Below are 12,921 nucleotides of genomic sequence, written 5' to 3' on the forward strand. Positions count from 1 at the left end.
ACGTAACAACATGTGGATAACGGTTCAGTAATAGGATAAGTGTTTAGTCATCTTCTTCTATTTTCGTTGGTTGTGACATCTTTTTTTTTACCTTTTCATTCAGCTCCTAGCAAGCTTGTTATGGATCACAGACCATGTTGAATGCTTTGTTTAATATATAGAAACTGCATGCATCATTCCGATGCATAGGCCGGATATACTCCTCCTTTTATATAAGGATTTTCGTGTTACTCCTTCTGTAAATACATATAAGATCGTATAGATGAGCCAATGAGCCAGGAGTAGTATCTTTAGAGATATCCATTTCCAAATCCCACACGGAAAGGAAGCAAGCGTGTTTCTCGTGGCTTGGGCACATACGGAAGCACACGAGAATGGCGTGGAGTCGCCGCCCACGCATCTCTACGGAGGATCCTCTGGATCGAGCAGAATTTGCAACGCCAAAGAAACCAAGCACCGAAGCAACATCATCTTCTCAGCGGATTAAGAAGCTGGCCTGTTGAGCTACTCGATCGACACCTGCGAAGCAAATCAGAGCAGAGCAGAGCATAGAACTGAACAGATAGCTAGCAAGCGAGAGAGATCGCAACAATATGAGGAAGCTGGTGACGGCGTCGCTGCTGGGCGCCCTGGGGCTGGCCGAGCTGGTCGTCAGCGTGGTCGTCCACCTGACCTACGGGTTCTACCTCTTCACCATCGCCATCCTCCGCGACCTCTCCCGGCTGGCCGGCGTGCCGAAGGACGCCGTCGGCCACGTCCAACCGGAGGCCGTGCTCGACGGCTCGGTGCCGCCGATCGTGCTGGTCCACGGCGTCCTCGGGTTCGGCAAGGGCGTACGTGGTCTACTCTAGTCTATAAATGCCCACCTGATCGGCCTGTGAATCTCTTGCGTCTCGCTAAGCATTTTGGCTGTCTCAGAGGATGAGCGGAATGTCCTACTTCGCCGGCGCGGAGAAGAAGGACGACCTGGTGCTAGTGCCCGACCTGGGCTCGCTCACGAGCATGCACGACAGGTGATCGATCCGTGCATGCATTTGCCGGCCTAGCTAGCATGACATCTTGTACGTAAGCAGAAGCTCACATGCATGCACGTTGGTTTGACGTCTGGTTTCAGGGCCCGGGAGCTGTTCTACTACCTGAAAGGAGGCCGGGTGGACTACGGCGAGGAGCACAGCAGGACGTACGGGCACTCCCGCTTCGGCAGAGCATACGATCGCGGTGAGAATTGATAGGCAGAAATATAGATCATCCATTAATTCCTTGGTCTCTGATTACAACTTACAAGGATTGTTTGTGACCGGATTTCAGGGCACTACCCAATGTGGGACGAAGAGCACCCGGCCCACTTCGTCGGACACTCTGCCGGCGCGCAGGTCATCAGGCTCCTGCAACAGATGCTTCATGACAAGGTACTGCATAGAGCAAAAATGCTACATCTACGTAGATTACATATCTTACTTAAAAACGTTATATCCTTCCTTAATCCTAACTAATCACCCCAAAATTTTGGGGCGAGGGGCGTGCTATATAATTAAACAAAGCCACATCACCGTGTATTCGTAGCAAAATCACGTAGCAAAGCTCTCCATAGAGTCAGTCACACATAGTGAAAACCTTTTTAGACTGCCCATAGTGGAAGTAACTTCAGCAACAACATAATGTTTAACTTAGCACATGTGTTTATGTGAAAATAATTTAATGAATGGACAGATGATTTAAATACCTTCTTTTCGGTTTATAAGCCTTGCACGTATCTTTAGATTGTCAAATGGAGTTATATATCACAAATTATATTATTATGAACTTCAAATCATATACTTTCTAATGATATAATTTTTAGACTATACAACACATCTTATGTTGATCAAATTATAAATCTAATGATACCGTAAGCCTTATAAATCCGAAAGAAGGTAGTAACCGAAAAGAAGGAGTAGCTAGTTACTCATACCATGAATAACATCATAAATATCAAGATAAGATGAGTTACTATCTAATAAATAAAGTGTTACATGACATCACGTATATTAACTTTTTATTATAGAGATAGTAACATAGACGAGTAACATGTACTCCCTCCGTTCCTAAATGTAAGTCTTTTAAGAGGTTTCACTAGGGGATAATATACGGATGTATATAGACATAATTTAGAGTATAGATTCATTCATTTTACTCCGTATGTAGACACCTAATAATTTTTTTAAAAAGACTTATATTTAGGAACGAAGGGAGTATATATCAATAGTCACTAGTGGGGACAGGGCCTATAGTCCCGGCCCGTAAGGGGCTTTAGTCCCGGTTCACCAACCGGGACCAAAGAGGCGGGACTAAAGGCCTAACCATTATTCCCGGCCCTGTTCCAAGCCGGGACCAAAGGTGCTCCACGTGGGCGCCTCGGAGCGCCCTCCGGGGCAGGCCCTTTAGTCCCGGGTCTTAACACGGACCGGGACTAAAGGATCCGTCTGTTTATTTTGTTTGTTTGACCCAAAAAGGTCCCTTATTTATTTATTTTTCAAATTTTATTTTTGAATATTCTTTGATTTGTTTTTATGTTTTATTTCAATTTTTTAATATTTGATTTATTTAACAATTTAATCTCTAATCACCCATCCTCACCGTCTAACTTCTCGGCCGGTCACCCATCCATTCACTGCTTCAGCCCGAGCACGCTTAACTTCCTGGTTCTATCGCCCCTAGTTGCCAAGTCTGCACTTGTTGTTCTCCTCACAATAGTAAGCTATCAATCCTAAACAACCTAGGGTTTGATGTCATGTCACATGATTTCATTTTTTGAATTCAAACAATTATTAAAATAAACAAAATAAGTAATAATAATACTGAATTTCAATGAAAACAACCTAAAGATTTTAAATAAAATTATTTTTTCTTATTTTTGTGGAAAAAACTTCTTTTTGCCATAACTTTTGTTACATTTGGAATTTTGAGCATCCGAGAAAACTTGACCGGGCAAGCCCCGGTGAAATCGATTCCCAATTTTCTCTAGTTTTTTTTATATATTAAACTTTTTTTTGACGTCGTATGCAAAAGTTATGGCCGTTTTACATTTTTCCCTTTTTTGAAAAAAGGTCAAAATTAATATCTCAAAATTTGTATACCAACTAGCCACTAAAACCTAACTACATCTCAAAGGATTTTATTTTTTGAAGATTTTAGCATTTTTGTTTATTTTCTACAAAACTAAAAAAGACGGTCCAGGGAGGGTAGAGTTTGAAAATTTCAGAATCCCCCTTTAGCCAAGAGTCCAATCATACCCGTCGACTACATTTGCTAGCACCGTCCCCGCCAGAATCACAACTAAGGTTAACCAAGCCAGAGTTAACCCTTTCTAACTTTATTTGCTATGTTGAGCTAAATGACCCTGAAATTGAAAAGAACTATAATGAACTCTAAAAATATTGAAACTTGGCATGATATCATCATTTCATCCACATAGCTTGTGCTAAAAAGTTGAGAGGGTTACGACAAAATCTGGATGCACTTCATGTACAAACTGGACCATCTCCTTCGAAGTATCACGGTTTCGGACGAAAACCCATCTGCTAGAAAGATATTTTATTTTTTTACTTATTTCAACTTCAGACATTTTATGCATTTCGTGCATTCAATATAAACCATTCAAAACCACATCCTAAATTTCGACCCTTTATAACTTCATTTGCTATTTTTCATGCATTTAATGATTTTTTGACCTAAATGACCTTGAAATTGAAAAGCCCGACAAATGAACTCTGAAAAGGTTGAAACTTGGCATCGTATCATCATTTCTCCCACATAGCATGTGCTAAAAAGTTGAGAGGGTTACGTCAAAAACTGGATGCACTTCGTGTACAAAATGAACAATCTCTTTTGAAGTATTAGGGTTTCGAACGAAAACTCATCTATTGCAAAGGGATTTCATTTTTTTTGAACTTATTTAAACTCCATACTTTTTGTGTGTTTAAAATACACCATTTAAAGCCACATCATAACTTTTCAATATTTTTTGACTTCATTTGGTATTTTTCATGCATTTACTTACTTTTTTGAGCTAATTGACCCTGAAATTGAAAAGCACTACAAATGAACTCTGAAAAGGTTGAAAGTTGGCATGGTATCATAGTTTCACCCACATGGCATGTGCTAAAAAGTTGAGAGAGTTACGATAAAAACTGGATCATCCTTCGAAGTATCAAGGTTTCAGACGAAAACCCATCTGCTACAAAGGCATTTTATTAAAATGATTTTAATTCCAGACTTTTTATGCATTCAATACGCTACAGAAAGTACTAACTAAAAATAATAAAAAACAACAATTAAATGACTAAAACAACTATATAAGCAAACCAATATTGTTTTAATTAAAATCCAAATTTAAATTATTCTAAAAATAACCAAATAAATCTTACTGTGATAACAATCTAACAGATGACTAGGAGAAAAAAGAATTAAATTAAAAACTATTTGTAAACTCAAGTTATTCACAATTTGGGTTTGAAGCAAATTTAAACAAATTCAAATTTAAAAACTAATTGCACAAACAGAAACTAGACAAAATTTTGAATCTAATGCCAAAAAAAATATATCCTAAAAGATATAAGCAATTTAAAACAGAAACTACAAACAGAAATAAAATTTAAAAACAGGAAAAAATAAAAATACAAAACCTCTTTAGTCCCGGTTCATGTCTCGACCCTTTAGTCCCGGTTCAAGACACGAACCAGGACTAAAGCCTCCAAACCCTTTAGTCCCGGTTCGAGACACGAACCGGGACTAAAGGTCCCTTTTAAACCGGGACTAATGACCGACCGACGCCCTTGCCGTTTGAACCGGAACTAATGCTAACATTAGTCCCGGTTCGTAATGGAACCGGGACTAATGTGTAAATTGAGCTGGGACGGAAGCCCCTTTTCCTACTAGTGAGTTTAAGTTACTCCTCATTATGAATAATGATGAGAATTTGACGGGTTGGTAATTGATTGCCGACCAAGAGAGGAGCTAGGCCAAGCGATACATGTAGTCTTTTTCTCTCTTTGAGCAGCGATACCTGAAGTCTAATAAACACGTTGCCACGAGATATACGTTGCTAGGGTTAGTTATGATTGCTGGAAGAGAGGAGCGGGTTTGTTAGAGTTGTTGGGGGAGACGAGGACGTGAGAATCATGCATGCATGCAACCCACGCCAGGCGGATAGCGGGTGACCCTTCTACTTGTATTTTCTCGGCATGCATGTTTTTCATACGTGCCATGTTTTTTTTTAACACGATACAATCATAGAATACACGCACATTCATCCATCCATATTAATGCACACATATATCTTATGAGTACCTCTGAGATATTGAGCTGGCATAATATTTTAAAATTGACAAAGCCATAGTAATCATTTTTATAGTCGATGAAAATGTCTTCTACCACTGAACAAACATTGTCGGCAAGTCTAAAATAAATCAAAAATAAAAATAAAAGCACCAATGTCAAATCTACGACTTGAATCCTAATGGACTTGTTTCACCACAAGGAATTTAACCATTTAAGCTATGCTCAATTTTTCATACGTGTCATGTTCGTAAGTCAAATCAAAACTAATTAAAGACAATATGTGTGCATCGTACGTGCATATTGTCTTTATAAACTCTCCATGCACGCAATGATGCAAATGCTTAAGAGTAAGTGTTGAGACTTATGGATGTTTAGAATTTATACTTGGATAGACAAAATTGGATCTGCACTACACATTTGCCATATGGAATATATGTTTTCTGTCCACCTGACCGCATGCACACACACACAAATACTGACAAGTTGCATCATCTCTCCAGGCATTTGACGGGTACGAGAACACCTCTGAGAACTGGGTGCTGAGTGTCACCTCCCTCTCTGGCGTGCTCAATGGTTCCACGACAGCCTACCTCGGCGGAATACGGTGAGTCCCTTGAGCGTCAAGCTAGTTGGGAATGTATAGTGGTCACCCTGACTACACGCGACCATGCTGCAAAGCAGCAGGTGGTGACAACCAAACAACATCAGCTCCAAGAACAAGAAAGAAATAACGTACAAAAGCCGAAAATACAACAGTGAACATGGGTCCACGTCCACCCATTATAAACACTAGCACTGCCTACATATATGCATACTCTTCTTCTCTACGATGTTCAACGACCCCAACAAGTACGGAAGAATTACAACGACATAATAGATAGAAACGCCTATATATATGCTTCTCTACTCAAAAGCCCACTGGTTCTCCTTGCGAATCTCGGCCTCCTCCTCCGGTGTGAAGTCATTCTCGATGTTGAAGGTCTTGCGGATCTCCTCGGGAGTCTTGCCCTTGATCATGTCGGCGACAGTCTGGCAAGTGAGGTCCAGTAGTCCCTTGATGTCAAGATAATTTGCAGCCAGGATAAGGTCGTAGAGGGTGGCCTGGTCGACCTTGATGAACTCGGCGTCCCAGCTCTTCATGTCCACGGTGGGGGCTGGCGCCGCGGTTGGGGCAGAGGTGGAGGAGTTGGCGGCGGCGTCGGCGACGTCGGAGTTGGCCGGCTTTGGTCTGGCCTGCACGTGCTGATTGCAGTATTCGATGACCTTGGAGAGGATCTTCGAGTTGACGTTGGGGAGCGGGATGGCGTTGTCGGCGCACTCGTCCTCGATCATGTGGCGGAGGGTCTGCGACTCCATGGCGACTGTCTTGTCCACGTAGAACTCCTCGCCGTCCGAGCTCTTGAGCATGATCTTCTTCTCGCCCTCCGCGGCCGCCATTGATCCGAGGATTAGTTGGCGAAAGCGATACGATCGAAACCCTAGCGAAACCTAGCGAGTAAAGTTGCGGCGTAAGCGACGACCAATGATGGGAGCTTTTTTGCGTGTTGGGTTGAGGCTGGGAACCGGCCGGGGCTATTTATTGGGGCGGGGGGAGTAGAATCGGTTCGTATATTCATCAAGGAGTAGAACTCGGGTCCTATTCATCTTCATTGAGGATTAGACTCGGTCGTGTTTGAGTCCCGCGTCATGACGTTTCGTCTCGTCAACGTGTCTACTACTGCTGAATTTGGAGATTCTATATAGGCAACTCATAGCAAAAATGTCCGTGTGTTGCAACGGGGAAAAATAAAATATCATATAGCATAATAATACAAAAAAACAAATTAGTGTTGCATATATAAAAATGGCATTGCAATAAAGATTTTAGACGAGTCAATTATTCGAATATCGGCCCATTACAGAGCAAATGATATCTTACGAGTAAAACCAACACATCACGTGCTTAAGACATCACTACATGTTATGTTTTTTAAGCTAGGTCCAAAAAATTGAAAATAGTATGTCAACAAAAGATGATCAGAAAAGAACAACGTATTTTTTTAGTGACAAACATATACAACTAAGCGACATTATATAGGATTGGCTCATCAATCTTCTCTCACACATCCCATGATGACTTGGAGACTACACATGAGCTATCAGTAGTTTTCACTCTGTACACATTTACTGGATAGCATCTTGGTCAGCTCGAGATAATGAGAACAGAATGGTAAAACTTAAAAGGTGTAGGATTCAAAGAAAATATAGTGAGCTCTTGAAACATCGTCTATGCAATTTCGTAAACTCTTTCTCACCTAAACTTACCATGGCAATCGCTTCCTTTGATTGTATCATACATATGCCACCTACTGTCATCTTCACTCATGTTTGTAACAAAAGGTGTTTTAAACCCCCTACACTCATAATCATTAGTAGCGAACAACAAAACGACGTATAGTGTTCTCTAGCAGGCATCGTCATCAAAGTATTTGGTATGAGAGTGACAGTCACATCCAACTACAAAAAGGTCATCTCCCTCATACTTCAAACACAATACATAGTCATATATCGTGTGATAGCAACCATATCGTTTACACTGCCACATTGAAAGCCAATAGTTGAACTAGAGAAACATAATGTCCTGGGTATTGCCAAATCAATAATTAAAAACTAATCTGATGTTATACAAATATTTAAGAAAGTAATAATCATGTAACGAAGACATTGATGTTCTTGAAAACAAATTCACATAATGTATCTTGGAAAAGAGTTAAGCAACAATATCTGTGAAGTAAAAGTGTAACAAAGATTTATCTTAATAACAAACTATGAAACATTCTGTTCTGAATTTGTACTCAGATGTCGACATATATTATCCTTGAAAAACAATCCACATAATGTAGCTTGGAAAAGAGTTAAGCAACAATAATATATGTGAAGTAAAAGTGTAACAAGGATTTACCTTAATAACAAACTATGAAACATTCTCATTCATCACACAACACTACGCACATCACCTCCCTTCCTGCTCAAACAAGCACCTCACAGAAAATTAGCATGTGTTATTCGCGAAGTACAACAAAACTGCTCTGTTCCAGCCAAGTGATTTTAGAAACTATCATAAATTGGTTCACAAAACAGATAAACAAAGGTTGCAATTGGTCCCTCCTGTCTTGAAGCTCCTGCAAGAACAAAACAAATATAAGTGCACTTTTGTACTAATTCAAAACAAATCAAATCAAGGGAACTATAAATTTTTCTGACAAAGATCAAGGGAACTATCCTTACCATCCTTTGCCAAGTGCCAACAGCCAGCAACTTCCTCTGCCTGCGACCATTCACTTCCTCTACCTGTAAAGCGCCACACACATGAACATCAACACACATCCAACTGCACACATCACACACAACCGGCCGGCTGAAGCACATCACAGATCTCACATATGCCACACCTGACTGGATATGTATAGGCGCATCATGTGTCTAATGTGAGAGGACAACAAGGGATGTTGGAGAGAGAGGGAGTACGAGATTGATGTGATGAGTGAGGAGAGGGCGGCTGCTAGAGACCAGGAGCCGCGCCCATGGGAAGCGACCCGATGGCCGGCGGCGAGGTGGCGTTTGTGAGGCTGCTACAGTTCACACGTCTCGGGGAAAATCACGCCGGCGGCTGCACGGTCCACGACATCATCCTCCACGATCCGCCCGAGGAAGCCCTGCTCCTGCCTTCGTCGTCGTCACCGGCGACCCCCGCCGTGCCGCCCGCCTCCAGATCCTCTACATTGGGATGGGCGAGGGGAGGGAGCAGCAACGTTGGCGGGGCTTGTGACGGGAAGGGTAGGGGTGGAGGTTGAGTGGCCTCCTCCGATGCGCGGCAAGGCGAGGCGGACGGGCGGGGTGGACTGACGCCGGTGTGAAGCGAGGCGACGTAATGGAGGCTTAGAGTACAGGGGGAGGCGGATGACTTTTTTCCCGCTCCATGTGGGCCTCCACAGAGAACGGACGCCGCGACGCGCCGACGTCCCCCGTCCTCCCCCGGTACCGGTGCCGTCGTCGCTCACGCCCGCTGCAGCCGACGCCCGCTGCGACGTGTCGTCCGCCGCGACTCCCCGACCATTTACACCGCTCAAAGCAGATCCCGCTCGAAGTCGAGCTGCCGGCGCGCTAGAGACCCCCCCCCCCCCGGTCGACGGATCCGTGCGGCGAGGGAAGGAGAAGGGGAATGGTGGGAGGAGGAGAAGGGGCGGACGCTGCAGCGCAGCCGACAAGATGCACCGAAGTGACGCTGCACAATTTTTTTTAATAAAAAGATGAAACTTTTTTTTCACTTAGTGAAGGACTAAGGGTTGATTTTGATAAAACCTAGAGATGTTTTTTCAAAAACGCCGACGACGTACGACAGAAGCAGTAGCTGCTTTATTATTAGAAAAGATTAAAATCTAAAACTCAATTAGAAAATTGGAGAAGTAAAAAAAATTAGGTCAACAAACCTAGTGAACTGTTCTACACATACGTGAAGTTCCTCCAACATATTATTTTCTATACCATGGACTTCGTCTCTCTTTTTTTCCCTAGAAAACTCGAGCATGTTTGTTAAACAATGATTCTAATCTAAATCGTGCTTATGGGCGAGGTATCCTACAAATTGCGGTTTGGCTAGGGTCAGGTGCATATAAAAAGAGTTCGTATCATATCTTGAGTCTTTGTAAGGACGACATTCCTTCATGAGTTTAACAAATATGTATTGGTGCAGCAACATTCTTCACATACATCATTTCTTAGGGAATTCTTCACATGCGTCATAGTTTAAATGATATACTCTTAATAGCATCCACGCTTAACTGCGTAACGGGCATCTCGTGGCACCACACAACACCTTGTATACACTCAAATAGTGTCGTCTACAACGTGTGGCAGCCCAGAAGATGGCCGGTCCATCAGGTTCATCTGCCTCGCCCAGGTCTACCGAGTGGGTACCATCATCTACCACTGGCTCGACATACCCTGGCTCAGGCGCTACTACGACTTCGGCTTCGACCACTTCGGCATGTCTCGGCGCGCAGTCGGTGTGTCGGGCCTATCCAGCCTCCTCGCCGGCGCCTCGGGGCCGTTCGCCACAGGAGACTGGATCCTGCCGGACCTCACCATCCAGAGCGCCGCGAGGATGAACGCCGACGTGCGCACGTTCCCTCACACGTTCTACTTCAGCTACGCTACCCGGCGGACGACCAAGTTGTGCGGCGTCACCGTGCCATCCGGCGTGATGCGCATTCACCCTCTTGTGTTCATACATGTCATGCAGTTGTGTCGGTGGCGCCACTTCGCCGCCGCCGAGCCCCCTTGCAAAGGTTACAGGTCAGCCATCTTATTAGATGGTATATTTGGAGTTCGATTATGTTCAAAATTGGACCCATTTTTGTGAGGTTCTTGGCTGCTATTTCTCAGTCACAATTAGGTAAGCCTTACTTTGGACGTGATGGTAGGGATGAAGATTGGGAGGATAATGACGGAGCGTTGAACACCTTCTCGATGACACATCCTCGGATTCCAGTAGAACATCCGAGCCTCTTCCTAGAGGATGGCTCGGACTGCCATCAACTTCGACCGGGAATCTGGTATGGCATAATATCACGATCAAGCATGTGTGGTCTGATGTGATTTTTGTGTTTCTTTCCAATCGGGCTTGTTTGGGACTTCGGAATGAGAAAGTCCTATTTTTAGTGAAAACCTTGTTCTACTTTCTGCAAAAACTTTATGGCAATTTTCTTTCTCAGAAGAAGAGCAGTTACATTCTTGTGTTTTCTATTTATTTATTTTGACATGACGTTCTTGTGTTTTGTATCTGGCAATGCAAACTCAGGTATTACAAGATCGTGGAGGCGGATCACATGACGTTTGTGATCAACCGGCCCAGAGGATGCGTGCAGTTCGATCTCATATACGACAACATCTTCCAAAACTGCAGAAAACATGTGTTCAGGACGGCTCCACCTATATTACCAAATCAAAACTCAACCTAGATTACCATCTTCATTTATGGTACTCCCCGAATACATGATGTAACACATACCCAAAAGGGAAACCAATCTTTCTCGCTTGACGCAAGACTTGGGGTTTATGCATTCTTTCTGTGATTAGACTCATGTGAAAACGTCATCAATGGTGGACGAAAAAACTTACCTTTCGCAACACAATTTCAAATAAAACATTTGTCGGTATCATGATGCGAATACAGTAGCCCTGTTTTGCAAGGGGTGTGACACTACGCATTTCATCAACTGAACCATTTAGTGTTGTGTGGTAGCAATCATAGTTAATAGATATTCATGGTGCGAGCCTCGCGGCACTACATAATCCCCAACAGGCTCCCTCCTCCCCCCCGGGCACCCTTTTAGTCGCCGGTGTTAAAAAAATCCTTCCAGTCGTGCCTCTGGACACCTTTTTTGTCGGTTGGGTCTATTTTTTGGGCCGGCGATCCCAGTTCGAACCCAGCGCGCTAGGGGGGCACTTGGGCGCTCCGGCGAAAGGAAAAGCAACGTGTGGGGCATCACTGTCAGGCGAGAAACGCCTTTCCTCCGCGAGATTCACCCTCGCGCGTCAGAGGGTGCCTCGCCGTCATGCCGATCCCAGCGGTACCCACCTGCGCACAACCGCTGCCCTATGCCATTTCCCCGCCAGTTTTGCGGCAGCCTCCATCCCGCTCTCCTAGGCGAGCTTTCCAGTCCGCGCAGACGGGGATATTGGCGGCTGCCCATCCACCACACTTGCCAGGTGTTCGTCGATTTGCCTGTTCGGCCATTGACTCAGACGGCGAGGACGCCTTCGCGACTCTGATGAAAGAGGAAGCCGAGGACGCCGTCGTCGACGAAGAGCACCTCATGATCCTTGTTGTGCTGGCCGGCCCGTTTGCGAACGATGCCAAGCCACGGAGAGGTGGCTCGGCGCCGGGCCGCCGCAAGAGCAAACAAAGACATCGAATGAAGGGCTATTGCATGCTCTACGCCGACTACTTCGTCGACGCTCCTCTACACAGCGAGAAAGTATTTCGGCGCCGTCATCGGATGGGCCGAAAGCTCTTCCTTAGGATTGCGAATGCCATCCGAGAGTTCGACAACTATTTCATTTGCAAGAAGGATTGCACCGGCACGATTGGATTCTCCTCACTCTAGAAGTGCACCACACCTATGAGGATGTTTACGTATACGGAGCTCCCGGTGATATACATGAAGACTATGGACGCATGACCGAGTCCATCGTCATTGAGTGTTTGTACAAAAGTTGCAGGGCAGTGATGACAGTGTTTGTGATCACCCAATGCCGAAAACACTGCTCGGATCCTAGCACAGAATGCAACAAGAGAATTTTCTGGGAGGCTTGGAAGCATCGACTACATGATTGGCCATGGAAAACTGCCCATTTCCTTGGCAGGAGATGTAGAAAGGCGCCAAAGGGGGTTTGGAGTGTGGTACTTGAGGCAGTGGTCACATAGGACCTATGAATTTGGCACTCCTTCTTTGGTATGCCAGGAACTCACAATGACATCAACGTACTGCAGTGCTCGAATGTCTTTGCAAAGCTTGTTGAAGGTCATGCTCCTCCGGTGAACTTCAAGGTCAATGGGTG

At 44.3% G+C, this 12,921-nt stretch overlaps 2 protein-coding genes across 2 annotated transcripts; one reads left to right on the top strand and one right to left on the bottom strand.

Moving 5' to 3' along the window:
• The first annotated feature begins 292 nt into the window (after positions 1–292).
• Positions 293–11,406, top strand: LOC123440616 (lipase-like). Its single transcript, XM_045117180.1, has 8 exons — positions 293–833; positions 919–1,013; positions 1,115–1,218; positions 1,309–1,409; positions 5,820–5,923; positions 10,216–10,653; positions 10,782–10,913; positions 11,159–11,406. Exons 1-8 carry the CDS (start codon positions 594–596, stop codon positions 11,316–11,318), a joined length of 1,374 nt encoding a protein of 457 aa, XP_044973115.1. The 5' UTR covers positions 293–593; the 3' UTR covers positions 11,319–11,406.
• Positions 6,223–6,756, bottom strand: LOC123440617 (SKP1-like protein 1). The gene has a single exon (XM_045117181.1). The coding sequence runs from the start codon at positions 6,754–6,756 to the stop codon at positions 6,223–6,225; it is 534 nt and encodes a 177-aa protein (XP_044973116.1).
• Positions 11,407–12,921: the final 1,515 nt, after the last annotated feature.

Source organism: Hordeum vulgare, chromosome 3H (assembly GCF_904849725.1).
Source record: "Hordeum vulgare subsp. vulgare chromosome 3H, MorexV3_pseudomolecules_assembly, whole genome shotgun sequence".
Taxonomy (NCBI): Eukaryota; Viridiplantae; Streptophyta; class Magnoliopsida; order Poales; family Poaceae; genus Hordeum; species Hordeum vulgare.